The 13,110-nt window shown below is 47.6% G+C and overlaps 2 protein-coding genes across 10 annotated transcripts in view; one reads left to right on the top strand and one right to left on the bottom strand.

Annotated features, from left to right (window-relative positions):
• The window catches only part of KCNH1 (potassium voltage-gated channel subfamily H member 1), a 422,730-nt gene extending 419,303 nt beyond the window's left edge, over nucleotides 1–3,427 (top strand). For both annotated transcript variants that reach the window (XM_061185560.1, XM_061185559.1), the window contains exon 11: nucleotides 2,573–3,427. In XM_061185560.1, the coding sequence (XP_061041543.1) occupies nucleotides 2,573–3,427 (855 nt within the window). The remainder of the gene's footprint in view (nucleotides 1–2,572) is intronic.
• Nucleotides 3,428–10,661: 7,234 nt separating this feature from the next.
• The window catches only part of HHAT (hedgehog acyltransferase), a 357,453-nt gene continuing 355,004 nt past the window's right edge, over nucleotides 10,662–13,110 (bottom strand). For all 8 annotated transcript variants that reach the window (XM_061185553.1, XM_061185550.1, XM_061185554.1 and 5 more), the window contains one exon: nucleotides 10,662–12,518. In XM_061185553.1, coding sequence (XP_061041536.1) covers nucleotides 12,427–12,518 — 92 coding nt within the window. In that variant the 3' untranslated portion in view covers nucleotides 10,662–12,426. The remainder of the gene's footprint in view (nucleotides 12,519–13,110) is intronic.

The raw sequence follows: 13,110 nt of genomic DNA, 5'->3' as shown, positions 1-13,110 counted from the left end.
ACGGCATCACTACTACAAGTGGACGCAAGATAGTAATTAGGGCAGAAGAGTGGTGTGAGCACAGCAAGGGCCGTTAGGGTTGGGAGGTGGGAGGATGACTTACAGCTCCATGGAATCAAAGAAGGCTTTGTGGAGGAGGTGCTGTTTGAGTTGGGCCTTGGTGTGAGGAGGATTTGGACTCCTCTTGGAGATCAGGGTCCATTGCCAGAACAGAGAACGGAGGTGGAAGACTGCCAACTCAGAGCACTGGGAGGACAGACAGAAAAGGTCCTGATCACTCCACTAATCGTCATCCCTCCATCCCTATGATGCCTTCAGTTAGGTTCCTCTTCAGAGAGGAAGGGATTCTCCTGAGTGCCATGGCTTGGATCTGCAGGATCCAGACTACAGGAGCAGATGGGGTATGGCTGACAAGGGCCTGGGGAGACAGGGTTATGAAATTACATAACCCTGGGCAGGGCAGAGGATGGATAAGGGCAGGGCTGGGAGAAATGCTGTCCAGTGGAGGTCAGAAAGCCACTCACTGGGACCCAAGTAATGTGGCTTGAAGATTTAGCCAGGTGGCAGGAGGGGCGGCTGCTCCGTCCTACCCACCTGTTAGTGTCAAGTCATCCAGTGACAGAAGCTTTGATGGAGAAGTCACATGACAGGTGAGCCTCCAGTCTGCCGACGATTTGCTGACTGATCACTGGCATCAAGCACGCAGTTCAGTGTTTGTTGGGTTCCTCTGTATTTATTGGCACTTTATATAAAATGACCATGTTGTCGGTCATATCTGAGAACCTAATGAGTGGTGCCATCCGAGAGCCCTGGGTGGGGTGGGGCGGGGCCTTCCTGGAGGAGGTAGAATTAGTCACATATTATATGTGTCTACAAGTTAAAAAACAAAAAGCAGAGGCCTTGAAATGGTGGGGACAGGAGGATTCATTTTGAGCGTTCACAGTTAGCTAGTGCTTTCACATAAGTACTCTTCTGTTGGCTTTACATCAAGTCGGAAAAGGAGGGATTTTTCCCACTTTTGAAGGAGGAAACAGAGACTCAGAAGTTAAGATACCTGTTGAGATCACACAGCTAATTGGCAGAGCTGGGACTTAATTCTGTCTGACCCCAAAGCCCAGGCTCTGGGCATGCCAACACATGTGCCTCCCCAAGAGCTGGGGGTCCTGCAGCAAGTCTTTGGGGAAGGTTCTGGGCTGGTCAGAGGCTGCCCTTATAGGGCTGTCCAGATTGTGATGATGGAAAAGCTGCCCCTCTCCCTCCCACAGACCTCTCCCCTACTTCTCAAGGATCTCAATCCTTCTGGTCCCCAAACCAGCATTTACAGTTTAAAAAATGACCTGTTGCAGGTTGCTTCTTACAAGTTCAGGTATGGGATGAGTCAGACATGCCCCTGAGTGTACCTGCTACATGCAACATAAGTCAGAAATTACAGGGCTTTCCCATAATCGGATGTCGGCGCAAGGGAAACCCTGTAATATGTGGCTTACGCTGCACTCAGATCCAGAGTCTTGAGACAGCATTGTTGGCTGGCTGTCCATCCACTGCATGAAGCATTGTCATCGTCAGGAAGAACCTGTTGGACATTGAATGGGTCTGGGGCTTAACTGCTTGAGTACAAGTGTCTTAGAGGAGACCTATCTGTTACGTGACATTTAGCTACTCTGAGCCTTGATCTCCTCTTCTCTAAAATGGGGATAACAATATGTGTCCCTGTGACCTTATAGTGTCGTCATAAGAAATATACGAAGTAACATTAAGGTCACGGGCCTTTCTTCTCCCATAAGCTCCCTGACGACAGGGAGGGCTTCTATGTGAGACCAGCGTGTACTTTTCACAGCCAACTGCATTCACTTAGGGTCCAGATCTGCAGATGACGAGGGCAGTCTTAGCTGTCACCCTGCCTGGGAACTCGGCTGAACTTTCTTGCCCTGGACTGTGGTGTAGAACTTCAGTGCATCAGAATCACCGGGGGAGCCTTTTAAGTTACAGATTCAAGGGCTTCCCATCTGGTGATTTTTAGTGCAGTAGGTCTGAGGTGGGGTCAGAGAAATGATTTTTGAAAAGCTTACCAGGTGATACTGAATTGCAGGCCAGAACGGGTTAAAGGGGACCCAGGCTCAGAAGCCAGGACAGTCTCCTGGGAGGAGGCCACTTGGCATCTCCAACCTCTAGGCCTGTAGAGATGGAGAGGTTGGGGGTTTGTTTCTGTGGAAGAGGATGACAGCAGGAGTCAATTCCTTGCTGTTGGAGAGCTGGGAACGAGGGTCAGAAAAGGAAAGTGATGGCAGTCACTGAGCCTGTAGAGATGGAGAGGTTGGAGGTTTGTTTCTGTGGAAGAGGATGACAGCAGGAGTCAATTCCTTGCTGCTGGAGAGGTGGGAACGAGGGTCAGAAAAGGAAAGTGATGGCAGTCACTGAGCAAGGACCTGGAGGCCTTGCAGGGATGTGACTGCACTGTGAGCCCCCTCCCTCAGGGCTGGGGCTGGACACCAGGCCCGTGATGGGCAGAGGGGCCGAGCTGCGCTGATGCCACAGCTGGGTTAACGGGCCGTGTCATTCTGTCTCCCTCCAGATCGTGTTCCGGAAGATCAGCGATGTGAAACGGGAGGAGGAAGAGCGCATGAAACGGAAGAATGAGGCCCCCCTGATCTTGCCCCCGGACCACCCTGTCCGGAGGCTCTTCCAGAGGTTCCGACAGCAGAAGGAGGCCAGGCTGGCCGCGGAGAGGGGCGGCCGGGACCCGGACGACCTGGATGTGGAGAAGGGCAGCATCCTCACCGAGCACACCCACCACGGCCTGGTGAAGGCCAGCGTCGTCACCGTCCGCGAGAGCCCTGCCACGCCCGTGGCCTTCCCCGCGGCCGCCGCATCCACGGGGCTGGACCACGCCAGGCTGCAGGCGCCACCGGGGGCCGAGTGCCTGGGCCCCAAGGCTGGTGGGGGTGACTGGGCCAAGCGCAAGGGCTGGGCCCGCTTCAAGGACTCCTGCGGGAAGGCTGAGGACTGGAGCAAGGTGTCCAAGGCCGAGTCCATGGAGACGCTCCCCGAGAGGACAAAGGCGAGCGGCGAGGCCACGCTCAAGAAGACAGACTCGTGTGACAGCGGCATCACCAAGAGTGACCTGCGTCTGGACAGCGTGGGTGAGGCCAGGAGCCCCCAGGACAGGAGCCCCATCTTGGCCGAGGTCAAGCATTCGTTCTACCCCATCCCTGAGCAGACACTGCAGGCCACCGTCCTGGAGGTGAAACACGAGCTGAAAGAGGACATCAAGGCCTTGAACACCAAAATGACGAACATTGAGAACCAGCTCTCTGAGATACTCAGGATATTAACTTCCAGAAGATCCTCTCAGTCTCCTCAGGAGCTGTTTGAAATATCGAGGCCCCAGTCCCCAGAATCAGAGAGAGACATTTTTGGAGCGAGCTGAGAGGTCTGCTGAAAAAAACAAGTCGAAGACAAAACACCCTACCCTCCTGCCCTATAGACACCACCTCCACCACACACACCTACATGACCAACAACTTTCAAAGTAGGCTCTTCCCGACAGAAAATCCAAGTGGGACCAGTCGCTTAGGCACGCTCTCTCCTTTTCTCTGCCTGGGGGAAGATCCGGGAAGAGAAGCGTGCCACCACCCTGCAAGATGGCAGCTGCATCTGAACTGTCTTTGCACAATTTTGGAAGAGAAGGCGTGCCGTCTAAAGGGTATTTTCCTTCATTTTTAATTTTTTACCGCCATGATATTTGTAAAAGATGAAAACTACCAGGAAAGAACAGCAGCCATTGGGGATTGGTGGGAGGGCACCGAGAACCCCTCGTGTATATTACCATGCTGGGCTCCTTCGCCAGGACCCCCAAAGACTGTGGTGGGCACAGGGAGTTCCCAGCATTCCCTGCCCTTGGACAGCCTGTGTCTGAGGTCACTGTCTACTTCCCTACTGTAGTCATTTGTAACAAGCTCAGGACAAGGGGAGCTTGAGGGACAGGGAGGGGAGGGTAGAGCCTTTCGACTTTCTGTCTCTAATGGTTAAGGCCGAAAAGCAGCTGAGGTGCTTTGGGTGCCTCCTGTAGATACTTAGAGCCGGGAATCTTCAGGTCTCCTTTCCCAAAAGAAATGAGCCAAGTGTAAGAGCTGGAGAGGGGCGGTGGCGATCCAGAGGTTCTCTGGGCTATGGTCTGCACGCTGCTCCTATGGGATAGTGGAAAGGGAGGGCCCTGGAGGCCCCGGATGAATCTCTGGCCCGGCTCCATGCCACTGGCCTCATCACACAGGCCCTTTGCTTCTTTTCCTTCTTGACCTCTTCCCAAGTGTTCCTGTGGCATTCCTCAGGGTATGGGGCATCGGCAGGAAGGGTGATGAGCCCAGATTTGCTTTATTAGCAAAGCAGACACACACACATGACCTCAGAAAAATGATTGTAGCGAGTGCTATGTTTCTATTATGACTCTTACTGGGATTTCCCTAGAGAAGTTTGTATTTTGTCCACTGCATGGGTTCATTCTAGGACACTCGGGAGCCGTGCTTGGCCTTACTTTTAAGCTAATCTCTTTATCTCATACTAAAGTCAGTAGGACTTCAAGAGAAACCATGAGATTGCAGGGCTGTGATTGTAGTGGCTTCAGGAGCTGGAAAAAGAGAAAGAGGCAGGAGTTTCCAGACCGTCTCTGTAAAGTGATGGAGAGAGGTGGCTGTGGAGCAGTGGTCCACGAGGAAGGTCTGAGCTTAGAATGATGATCATGGAGCCACCTATGGGCCATCCAAGTCCCTATGCCATGATGCTCGGGACTCTCCACTGCCTCATAGTCCCCTGGGTTCAGGTTATTCGTGTGCTTGGGCTTCTTTCAATGGTGTCTGAGAAAGGAAAGAGATCTCTCCCAGACAAAGTGGAGAGAGGGGTCAGGACCCTAAAAATTGATAAGTAAGATTGGAAGTTCAGCTCTAAAAACTCAGCTTTGAGAGAGTGAAATTAGGAATGCAGGTGATCTGGATGATTAGTGACAGCATGGAATCATCTAGGGCACTGACCTTCTGCACATGTTATGCTGTGGCAATCCCGTCCTTAGCACCTCTGCCTGGCATTGCTTTGCAGCAGAGATTCTGGATCCCAATGTTGAGGTCCCTCAGTACTGAAGGGAACCTGACAGGTCAGGGCCTGCCCTACTAAAGATATCTAGTGCTTCTGAAAGCCTCCTGTCTGAGCCTACCCACTCTCTTTAGTCCTGCTCAGTGGCCATGGCATGACCCTGGACTTGGACCTCAGTTGTCTGTGCAGAGTGGGGCTGTCCTCTCCTGGCTGCCAGGGTTGGCACAGACAGCCTTGGGGAGCAGAGTCTGAAAGGTCAACGTTAGGGTCCTTCCCCAGAGGCCCCACACACTCATGCAGCTTCTTCCGCGAGGCTTACAGGGGTGCCCCGATGCTTCCCGAGGCTGAGACATTATTGGATTCAGCCTCAGATGGCAGCATACAAAGAAGAAGTGAAATTTCCCAGGGCCGAGAGTCATGACCGTTAATGACTCTGGGTAAGCCGTGGGGCTTTCAGCCTCTTTAACTTGAGAAGCTGCCAACTAGTCTTTGGGGCTGAGGCTGTAAAATATCTGGAATCCCATCTGCCAGCTGCCCCTGAATCGTTCCAGTTTGCCATTCCTTAAACATGCTCGTCAACCTGCTTCCAGAGTTTAGGACTCACTACTTGTAAGGCAGGGCGAGAGCCCTGATAACTGCAACATCCAACTTCAGAAGCAAGCACCTGTCCAGCATCCTGCAGGCCCTTCCCTCCAGCTCTGCCTGAGGGGTACAGGTGTCTATTAAGAAATGACTCCCCAGCTGGTTCTGAGGGGCAAAGATGCTAATGTGTGAGGCTTTGAAGTCCAGACCTGTTTTGGGGGGAAAATAATGCTTCGTGAATGTACTGCTTGATCAACTCCTAGGATTCAAACTGGGCTAGTGATGAGAAGCCCGGATCCGCTCATCTTGGGGTCGCAGGGCCTGCAACCCATGCTCCTGGGGGTGACAGCGCACCACAGGTATGGCTGTAGATGCTTTTATTCTTCTCCCCTTAAGGATTTAAGGATTTTAGGGATTTTTGCTATAATGGTTTTCTCTGGAAAAAAAACAAAAACATTTTTAAATGAGCCAAACCTTCTTTCCTTGCATTTTTATGACATGCACTTGGCCGTGGGCTGCTTTGTACTAACTACCTACACCCTTGCCCAGATGCTGCTCTGGCTTCCCAAGCAAGAACCACGAGCTTCAGATACCATTGACTCAGCCTTCCGCTTATAAACCGTTATCTGGTGGCTGAAGAGAGATTAGGGAAACAAAAGGTTATTTGGGTATTGGACCCAACCTTTAGACTTTAGAAAAGTTACGCTGAGAGATGTAGATTTACCTGAGCTACTTTTTTTCTTTTCGAGGGAAGGGGACATGTCGTTATACCATTGCAGAGTAATTGCTGGTTACTTGATCTCTTACATCAATTCCTTACTTTGAATGTCATTCATAGGGAGGCTCCATTTCCCAGAGTACCCTGACAGGCTGTTTAGAGTAGGAGGTCCTGCCCCTACCACTTGGTTGGTTGCTGAACACGGCCACTCCCACCCCCCCCCCACCCCCCGCCCCCGCCTCGCCTGGAGGTGTGGGAGTGAGGGGTGAGTCTGTGAAATAAGAAGGTCAACAAGATGGAGTGCTTGTTCTTGGTGGAGGCGCCGTCTCCAGCAATGAGTGCTGCCGTTCCATAGACCTACAAAGGCTCCCCCACTGGGTATGACGAGATTCCCATAGGAAGGAACGGGAGGCAGCCATCTGGTTGAGAAGCCTTGGTCCAGTGCACAGTCTTGGTATCTCCACCTTCATCCATCCCCTTCCCTCGCACTCAAACCCCCTGGCTTGATTCTTTCTAAGACTTTTTTCTTTATATTCTGGACCTCGGATTAAATCTGTGGGCAAAGGGTTTGTAGCTAGTGGTAGGCAACCAATGGCTTCTAAAAACTCTGATGATGCTACAGCAACATGGGCCCTAGCGTTTCAAAGCTGTTCCCGTTTCTTGTAATCCAATTCCTGGGCTTGTTTTACCCTCAGCCTTCTAGATCATCCTCTGCGCTGCTGCTGGCCAACCAGCAGGCCCTTTCCTGGAATCCTCTTTCAGAAGTGGAGTTAGCACAGCTCAGAGTAAAAATGCACCCCATCACACCACCCCATCCAGCGACCTTCCTCTCCTGAATCCTTAGGTGGAAGGGGAAAGCATTAAGCCAGCTGTTAAGCTTTGTGCCCAAGCCTGTGGGGAGTGAATGAATGCCTTAGAAATACCAGGTAGGTGTAGGAAGAGCCTCATCTCCCCTTGCTGCCTTGACCACCAGTTAGCACATGCACCCTCTGGGAAATTTTAGGAGCCCTGGTGGACATACAAGTGGATGTGCGCTTGATGCATAGATTGTACAGTGTTTTGCAATAAAGATGTTTAGCCTTAAGACCCTTGAATGGCACTCCAACTGTGATGGAGCTGCCAACACTCTTTCCCCTCTCCTCCCTCCTCATGTAGTGTTGCTTAAAGAGGAGGCCCACTGAGGGCACACTCAGGCCCCCGGACAGCCTCTCTTCTGTCACTCCATCATTGTACTGCCTTCTTGCTCACTTCGATAAAAATTACCTTCACCAGCTCTCGTGCCCTCCAACTGGACGAGATTTCACTGTTCTCCCAGCACTAGCCGCAGCCATCAGAGACAGCACCATTTTCTCACCCATCATGTTCATGTTGAGATATTTTCATTTCCACCCCTCACAGTTCAAAAGAATCAATGTGAACTTGCCTCCTGCTTAAATTAGTTTCAAGTGAAACTTCATTCTCATGCGAGCATATCAGGCTTATTCTGGAACCTTTAGAACTGGACTTGAATACCCTGCAGGTGCCGGACCGGTGGGTGCCCTCCCCGCCCACCATTAAACTTTTCTTAGAGCCACTGTCTCTTTATCTGTGACTTCTGAGTCAGCCAACAGATCCATTAGTTGTTCAATGAGATGGTCACGGATCTTGTATCAGGATATGAACTGCTTTTATGCAAAGAAAGATGCAAACCCGCCCCCCCCCCACCGCCCCCATGATGAATGTATTCTCAATATTCAGACGCCGTATTTGTGCATCTGTTGGAGACTGCCCACATCTGACATCTCACTGATACTGCGAGGACATTTCTACTCACGAGCAGTTCGTCATTCTGGGGCTCCTCCTTGTATTAACACTCTTGCCGTTGAGTCCTGCCAAATCCTTCTCTGGATTTTTCTTCTTCCTTTGCATCTGTCACTTTGTCCAAAGGAGCATGAATCAACAGAAGTGCAAACGAGCTGAGACTACTTGTGTGGTCAGCTGAGTACGCTGACAGAATTCCACTGTATGACTGCAGCCTGGGGATGTTAAGAGGGACAGGTGGGCCCCTCCATTGATATTCCCTTCTCAATATTTTTAAACAAGCACAAATGATATTTGTTAAAAAAAAAGTTTAATTTTATTTATTATGGTAATTAATAAACTATTTTATACATGAGCATACATGATTGCTTTTGCCTTGCCTTATAGAATGTCCAGGCATTGAATTGGGTGTTCGCACCTAAGATGACTGACAGAACAAGGTGGTACTTTCTAGTTCTTTTCAAGAGCCTGGGGAGCTCTCATTTGGATAGCACCTATAACTGTGGTTTTCGGAGAACTTAAAATTCTAGAGACACCAAGACTGTGTGTCGTCAGTCAAAGTACTGCATAGCAAGAGAATGGTTGTGAAGGAGCTTCACCATATGATCTTGAAATAGAGCTGCATCTGCTATACAAATGTACAGAGATGCCCTCCAAACCTGGCATCACTGGAAAATTGTGGTACAACACACTGATTGATTGAACACAGAACTGAAGTTGACCTCCCACCTAGAACTGAACTTCTTTTTAATCTTTCTTGAACAATTTGGATTAAAATTTGTGTACTCATGCTTTGCTGCCTTTTAAAACATACTGTCAAAAACTTAACTGAGTCTTTTTGGAATGACTCAGTGTCAACAATATGAGTTCTGATCTGTGCTTTAATTCACTAATCGTCACAGAAGCCATTAAGGTAGAGGACCGCTTGTCCCTAAGCTAGTCCTGTACACCAGCACTGTTTCAGTTCTGCTGTGGTTTTAACAGGTATTGCTTCCAGCTCATGGCAAGATTCTCCACAATACTGCCAACATGAGTTCTTATTTCATACCAATGGACTACATTTCAAAAAATGGCACTTTTCTTTTTATAGACAGTACAACTTAGGGAGGAGGAATCTGTGATCTGCAAGCCATATTCAGGCCTCTGCTTGATTTCATAGGGCCACAGTATAAATCCAGTATTTTTAATGACTTTCTCCCCACACCCTATTATTTATTTTTTTACATTGCAGAAAAGCATAATAAAACTAATTTAAGGGTGATATTTTTTAAAATTCCAAATGATTGATGTTCATTTCAAAAGTCTCACCTAATAAAGCACTAAACATATTGTACCCTTTAGATCTCCTCAACAATGAAAAAAAAATCTTTCTTTGTGACTATGATTTTTATAATTAGTCAAAAGGACTAAGTAACAGAGAGCCACGTAATAGATATTACATTTTGGATGACAAATGGGTTTCAACAATAAAAAAGAGGGATTTTGTTGGTTGGTTTTAAAATAAAACAATTACCCTGAAGAAGGGCCTCAGAGAGGCATCTCAACATGCACTGAGAAAGGCCAGGACCGTCAAGATAATCTGGTTTCTCCACAGTTGGTCTTTTTGTATGGATGTGTTCTGGTACATTTGCTAGAAAAGAAACTCATTATATTATGGTTAATTTGTTATACTTAATCAGTAATTATATTATTACCTTAAATAAGCAATGAGCAGTCTCAATTTCTCTAAGGGGAAACCCCCTCCCACTAAATTACTGTTCTCCCAATATGCAGATCATTATACAATTATATATATGATTGATATATTTTCTTTCTAAGCCTGCAGCCTTTAGTAGAACAAAAGGCTTCTGCTGTCACTTTTCAAATAAATTAATCTGAGGAAATAACGAAATAAATACTTTTCAGTCTTCTTGCATGGTCCCAAGAATTAGTCAAAATGACCAATATTTTGCTGTCCTTCAGATGTTTTACTTGCCTCCTTGGGGCTTGTCATGACGATCATGCTTGGAGCTCTCCGGTTTGCTCACAGAGCTAGGTTGGAGTCGGAGGATCCTGGGGCTAGAAATGACCTTGGGATCTGTCTAGCTGTTTCCCTTCCCTGTGCTTGAAGTGGCCCAGGGCTGATAACTATGGAAAGTGACGCATCGGATGCTCCTCAGCTGGAACTGCTCTGTCTACTCAGACACCTCAGGAGTCTTTCATTTAAAGGAACTGCAAGATTTGAGCTCATATGCATGAAAAGAGACATCATTTTCATATTACAGTTGGAGAAAAGTAAGAAGTTAAAGAAAACACTGGCCCTGGATAATCCACATATTCTTTAACCAGGCCTCAAATATATAGCTAAAGACAGTAATCATTTACTCATTCCTGAGAACCACTCTAAATCATAGAATAGCTTGAAAGAAATTCAGGATTATTACTTTCAAATATATTCACTGACTCTTCCAATATAGTTTAATGAGTAAATAAGCCTATTTATTTTTATATAAATGGCGTCTCTGAAGAGTTGAAAATATTTTGCACTGTTTGTTTATATATGCACATGCATTAGACATTTCCCTGGAATTATCTTCACACTACTTTTTCCCCTGTAAACTTCAGCCAAGAGGGCTCTGGCTGACCACAAATCTTGAATGTGTTAAGAGTCCATGAAGTTTTACTGTATTCATCTGACTGCTCAATCTTCCTCAACTTCATCCCCTCCTTAAAACTTTGCAGCACCTTGGACTCACCTGCCTGTCTACCCCCTGTCCTTTACCAAGCCAGCTGCCGAGGCGACTGCTGGCCTGGTCTGCCTGCCTCCCTCCAGCCTCTGCCCTTTGCTGCAGCTAACACGGTGTGTGCCCCCCCTGGCATCCATGGCTGGTCCCCTCCCCACTCTCTTCCAAGCAGAGTGGCTAGGAAGAAAGGACGTCAGCAAAATGGCCCTGCACTAGGAGTTTAAACCTCATTGAGCTAATAACCACAGCCAGGACACAAGGACAATAGCAAATGACTAACAGGAGACAGCGGGGCACAGACCAGGTCCAGGTGCACCTTTCACTCAATGACAATTAATTCATGTGCTTGAGATGTTCTATTCTCCCATAATTGGGTACACTCTGGATTCAAATTTTGAAACTGCTTCACTTACCCTCTGCCCCCTCAGAAGAAAAAATCCAAAGCCAAACAGAAGTATTCTGAATTATCTACAACTTGGGGCCATTAGTGACCTGTCAGCATCTTTCCAGAAGAGTGAATAATTCAGAATTAGGTAAGTGTGTTTTGATTTTAAACATTTTCCTCAAAAAATATTCAAAACAATTTTACAAAAATATGAATTATCTATGTGATAGAAAAGGCTCCATTTTATTTGAAACAAAACAAACAAGGTAAACCACAGAGTGTAAATCACTCAGTGGGAAGATGACTGCTGGGACTTGCGTGAAGAGAGGAGAGACCACAGGAAGTCATCTTTACCCTCTATGACTTGCCTGATAGCACCTGTCTGTGATACACTATTCCCTGGTTTTTTAATTCTGCTTCTTTCTTGGGAAACAGTTAACTGTCAGGTAGAGGAACTGCCACGTTTATACTTCTCTGCAAATCTAGGGAAGAAGCAGCCAAATGTAGATCACCCTGATGAAGCTCAAGTAACAGCTCTCCTTGGGTACTGACTCCTTGCAATGCCACAGAACATATTCAGTCTTCTCTGACCTGGTAATTAGAAACACAGCTGTGGCTTTGTCACCTCCCTGCTGAGGAGCTAAAGTGTGAAGCTAAACCCAGTGCTGGTTCTACAGACTACACTGCAGGACATGGGGAAGGGGACACTCAAATGCCACTGACCCAACATGTTTCAGAAATACTACCCAGTGGAGGACAGGCCTATCACTAATCAGAATTTCTATGCCTCAGTCAAGAAATGTCTATTACATTTCATTCTTGGTAAAGGAGAAAGAACCTAAAGGGCCCTTGGGACTGGATTCTGGATCACAATGTCACCACGTGCAGCTAGGCAAGACATTTTACTGCTTTGGACCCCGGCTTACTCAACAGGAAAATGATTGGGCTGGGAAGATGATCTCTAAGTTCCCAAAGTTATGAGAGCTCAAGCTTCCAGTCTTGGAGTGAGGTAACTTCAACAAAAGATGAGCAGATCAGGCACTGGTCCCCTGGAAGTTACCTTGAGGTGCAAGGTCAGGGTGAAGCACTATTTGTCTTGGAAGCCAGCAAAAAGGGCTGACCGGGGCCTAGCGCCATTAGTTCACGGAGTATGTCTGGGCCCAGGCAATGCCCACATGGGAGTAGCAGTACAGGAATCCCAGGACAGAGAGGGTCACACACGGCCAGCCTGCAGGGGGAGGACAGAGATGGAGGATGGTTAGGAATGTCTGGTGCAGGACCTCCCACCGGTCCAAACTGTCCCCTTTGGAGAAGGCAACTCAGGAAACAACGTGGGCCTCCGTTTATGCATTAAGACACATGCCTCCTAGAAAGTCTGCACTAACTGGAACACCAGCAAGTTGATCCCTATGTCCCCAGTGGGAATGGGCCAGCAAAAAATGAGGGGGTGCACTATCACACATGCAAATTACATTTAGAAATAGGACAAGCTTTTAAAGAATACATATTTAGAAGACTAACGTAGTTAATAATCAAAAAAGATGAAACATCCATGAGACCCATAGTAAATCTCAAAAATGTACATTGACCATTATATTGAATTGAGTGCCATCTGCCAGCACACAGAAGAGAGAGCCTACATTAAACATTCAGTTTCAAAAGTCAAAGCTTTTAGTGGTTCCTTCTACAAGTACTTGTCTTAGAATATCTGATGTTTTTTTCTTCTTTTTAAAAAAAGTAACAGCCCTTTCTGCTTCTTGTTACTTAATGATCTCCATGTCTTCTACATGTTTCACTTATTCAAACATTGGGGGCTTGGG

This window comes from Eubalaena glacialis, chromosome 3, assembly GCF_028564815.1.
Source record: "Eubalaena glacialis isolate mEubGla1 chromosome 3, mEubGla1.1.hap2.+ XY, whole genome shotgun sequence".
NCBI lineage: Eukaryota > Metazoa > Chordata > Mammalia > Artiodactyla > Balaenidae > Eubalaena > Eubalaena glacialis.
This window is presented reverse-complemented; position numbering and strand designations above follow the sequence as displayed.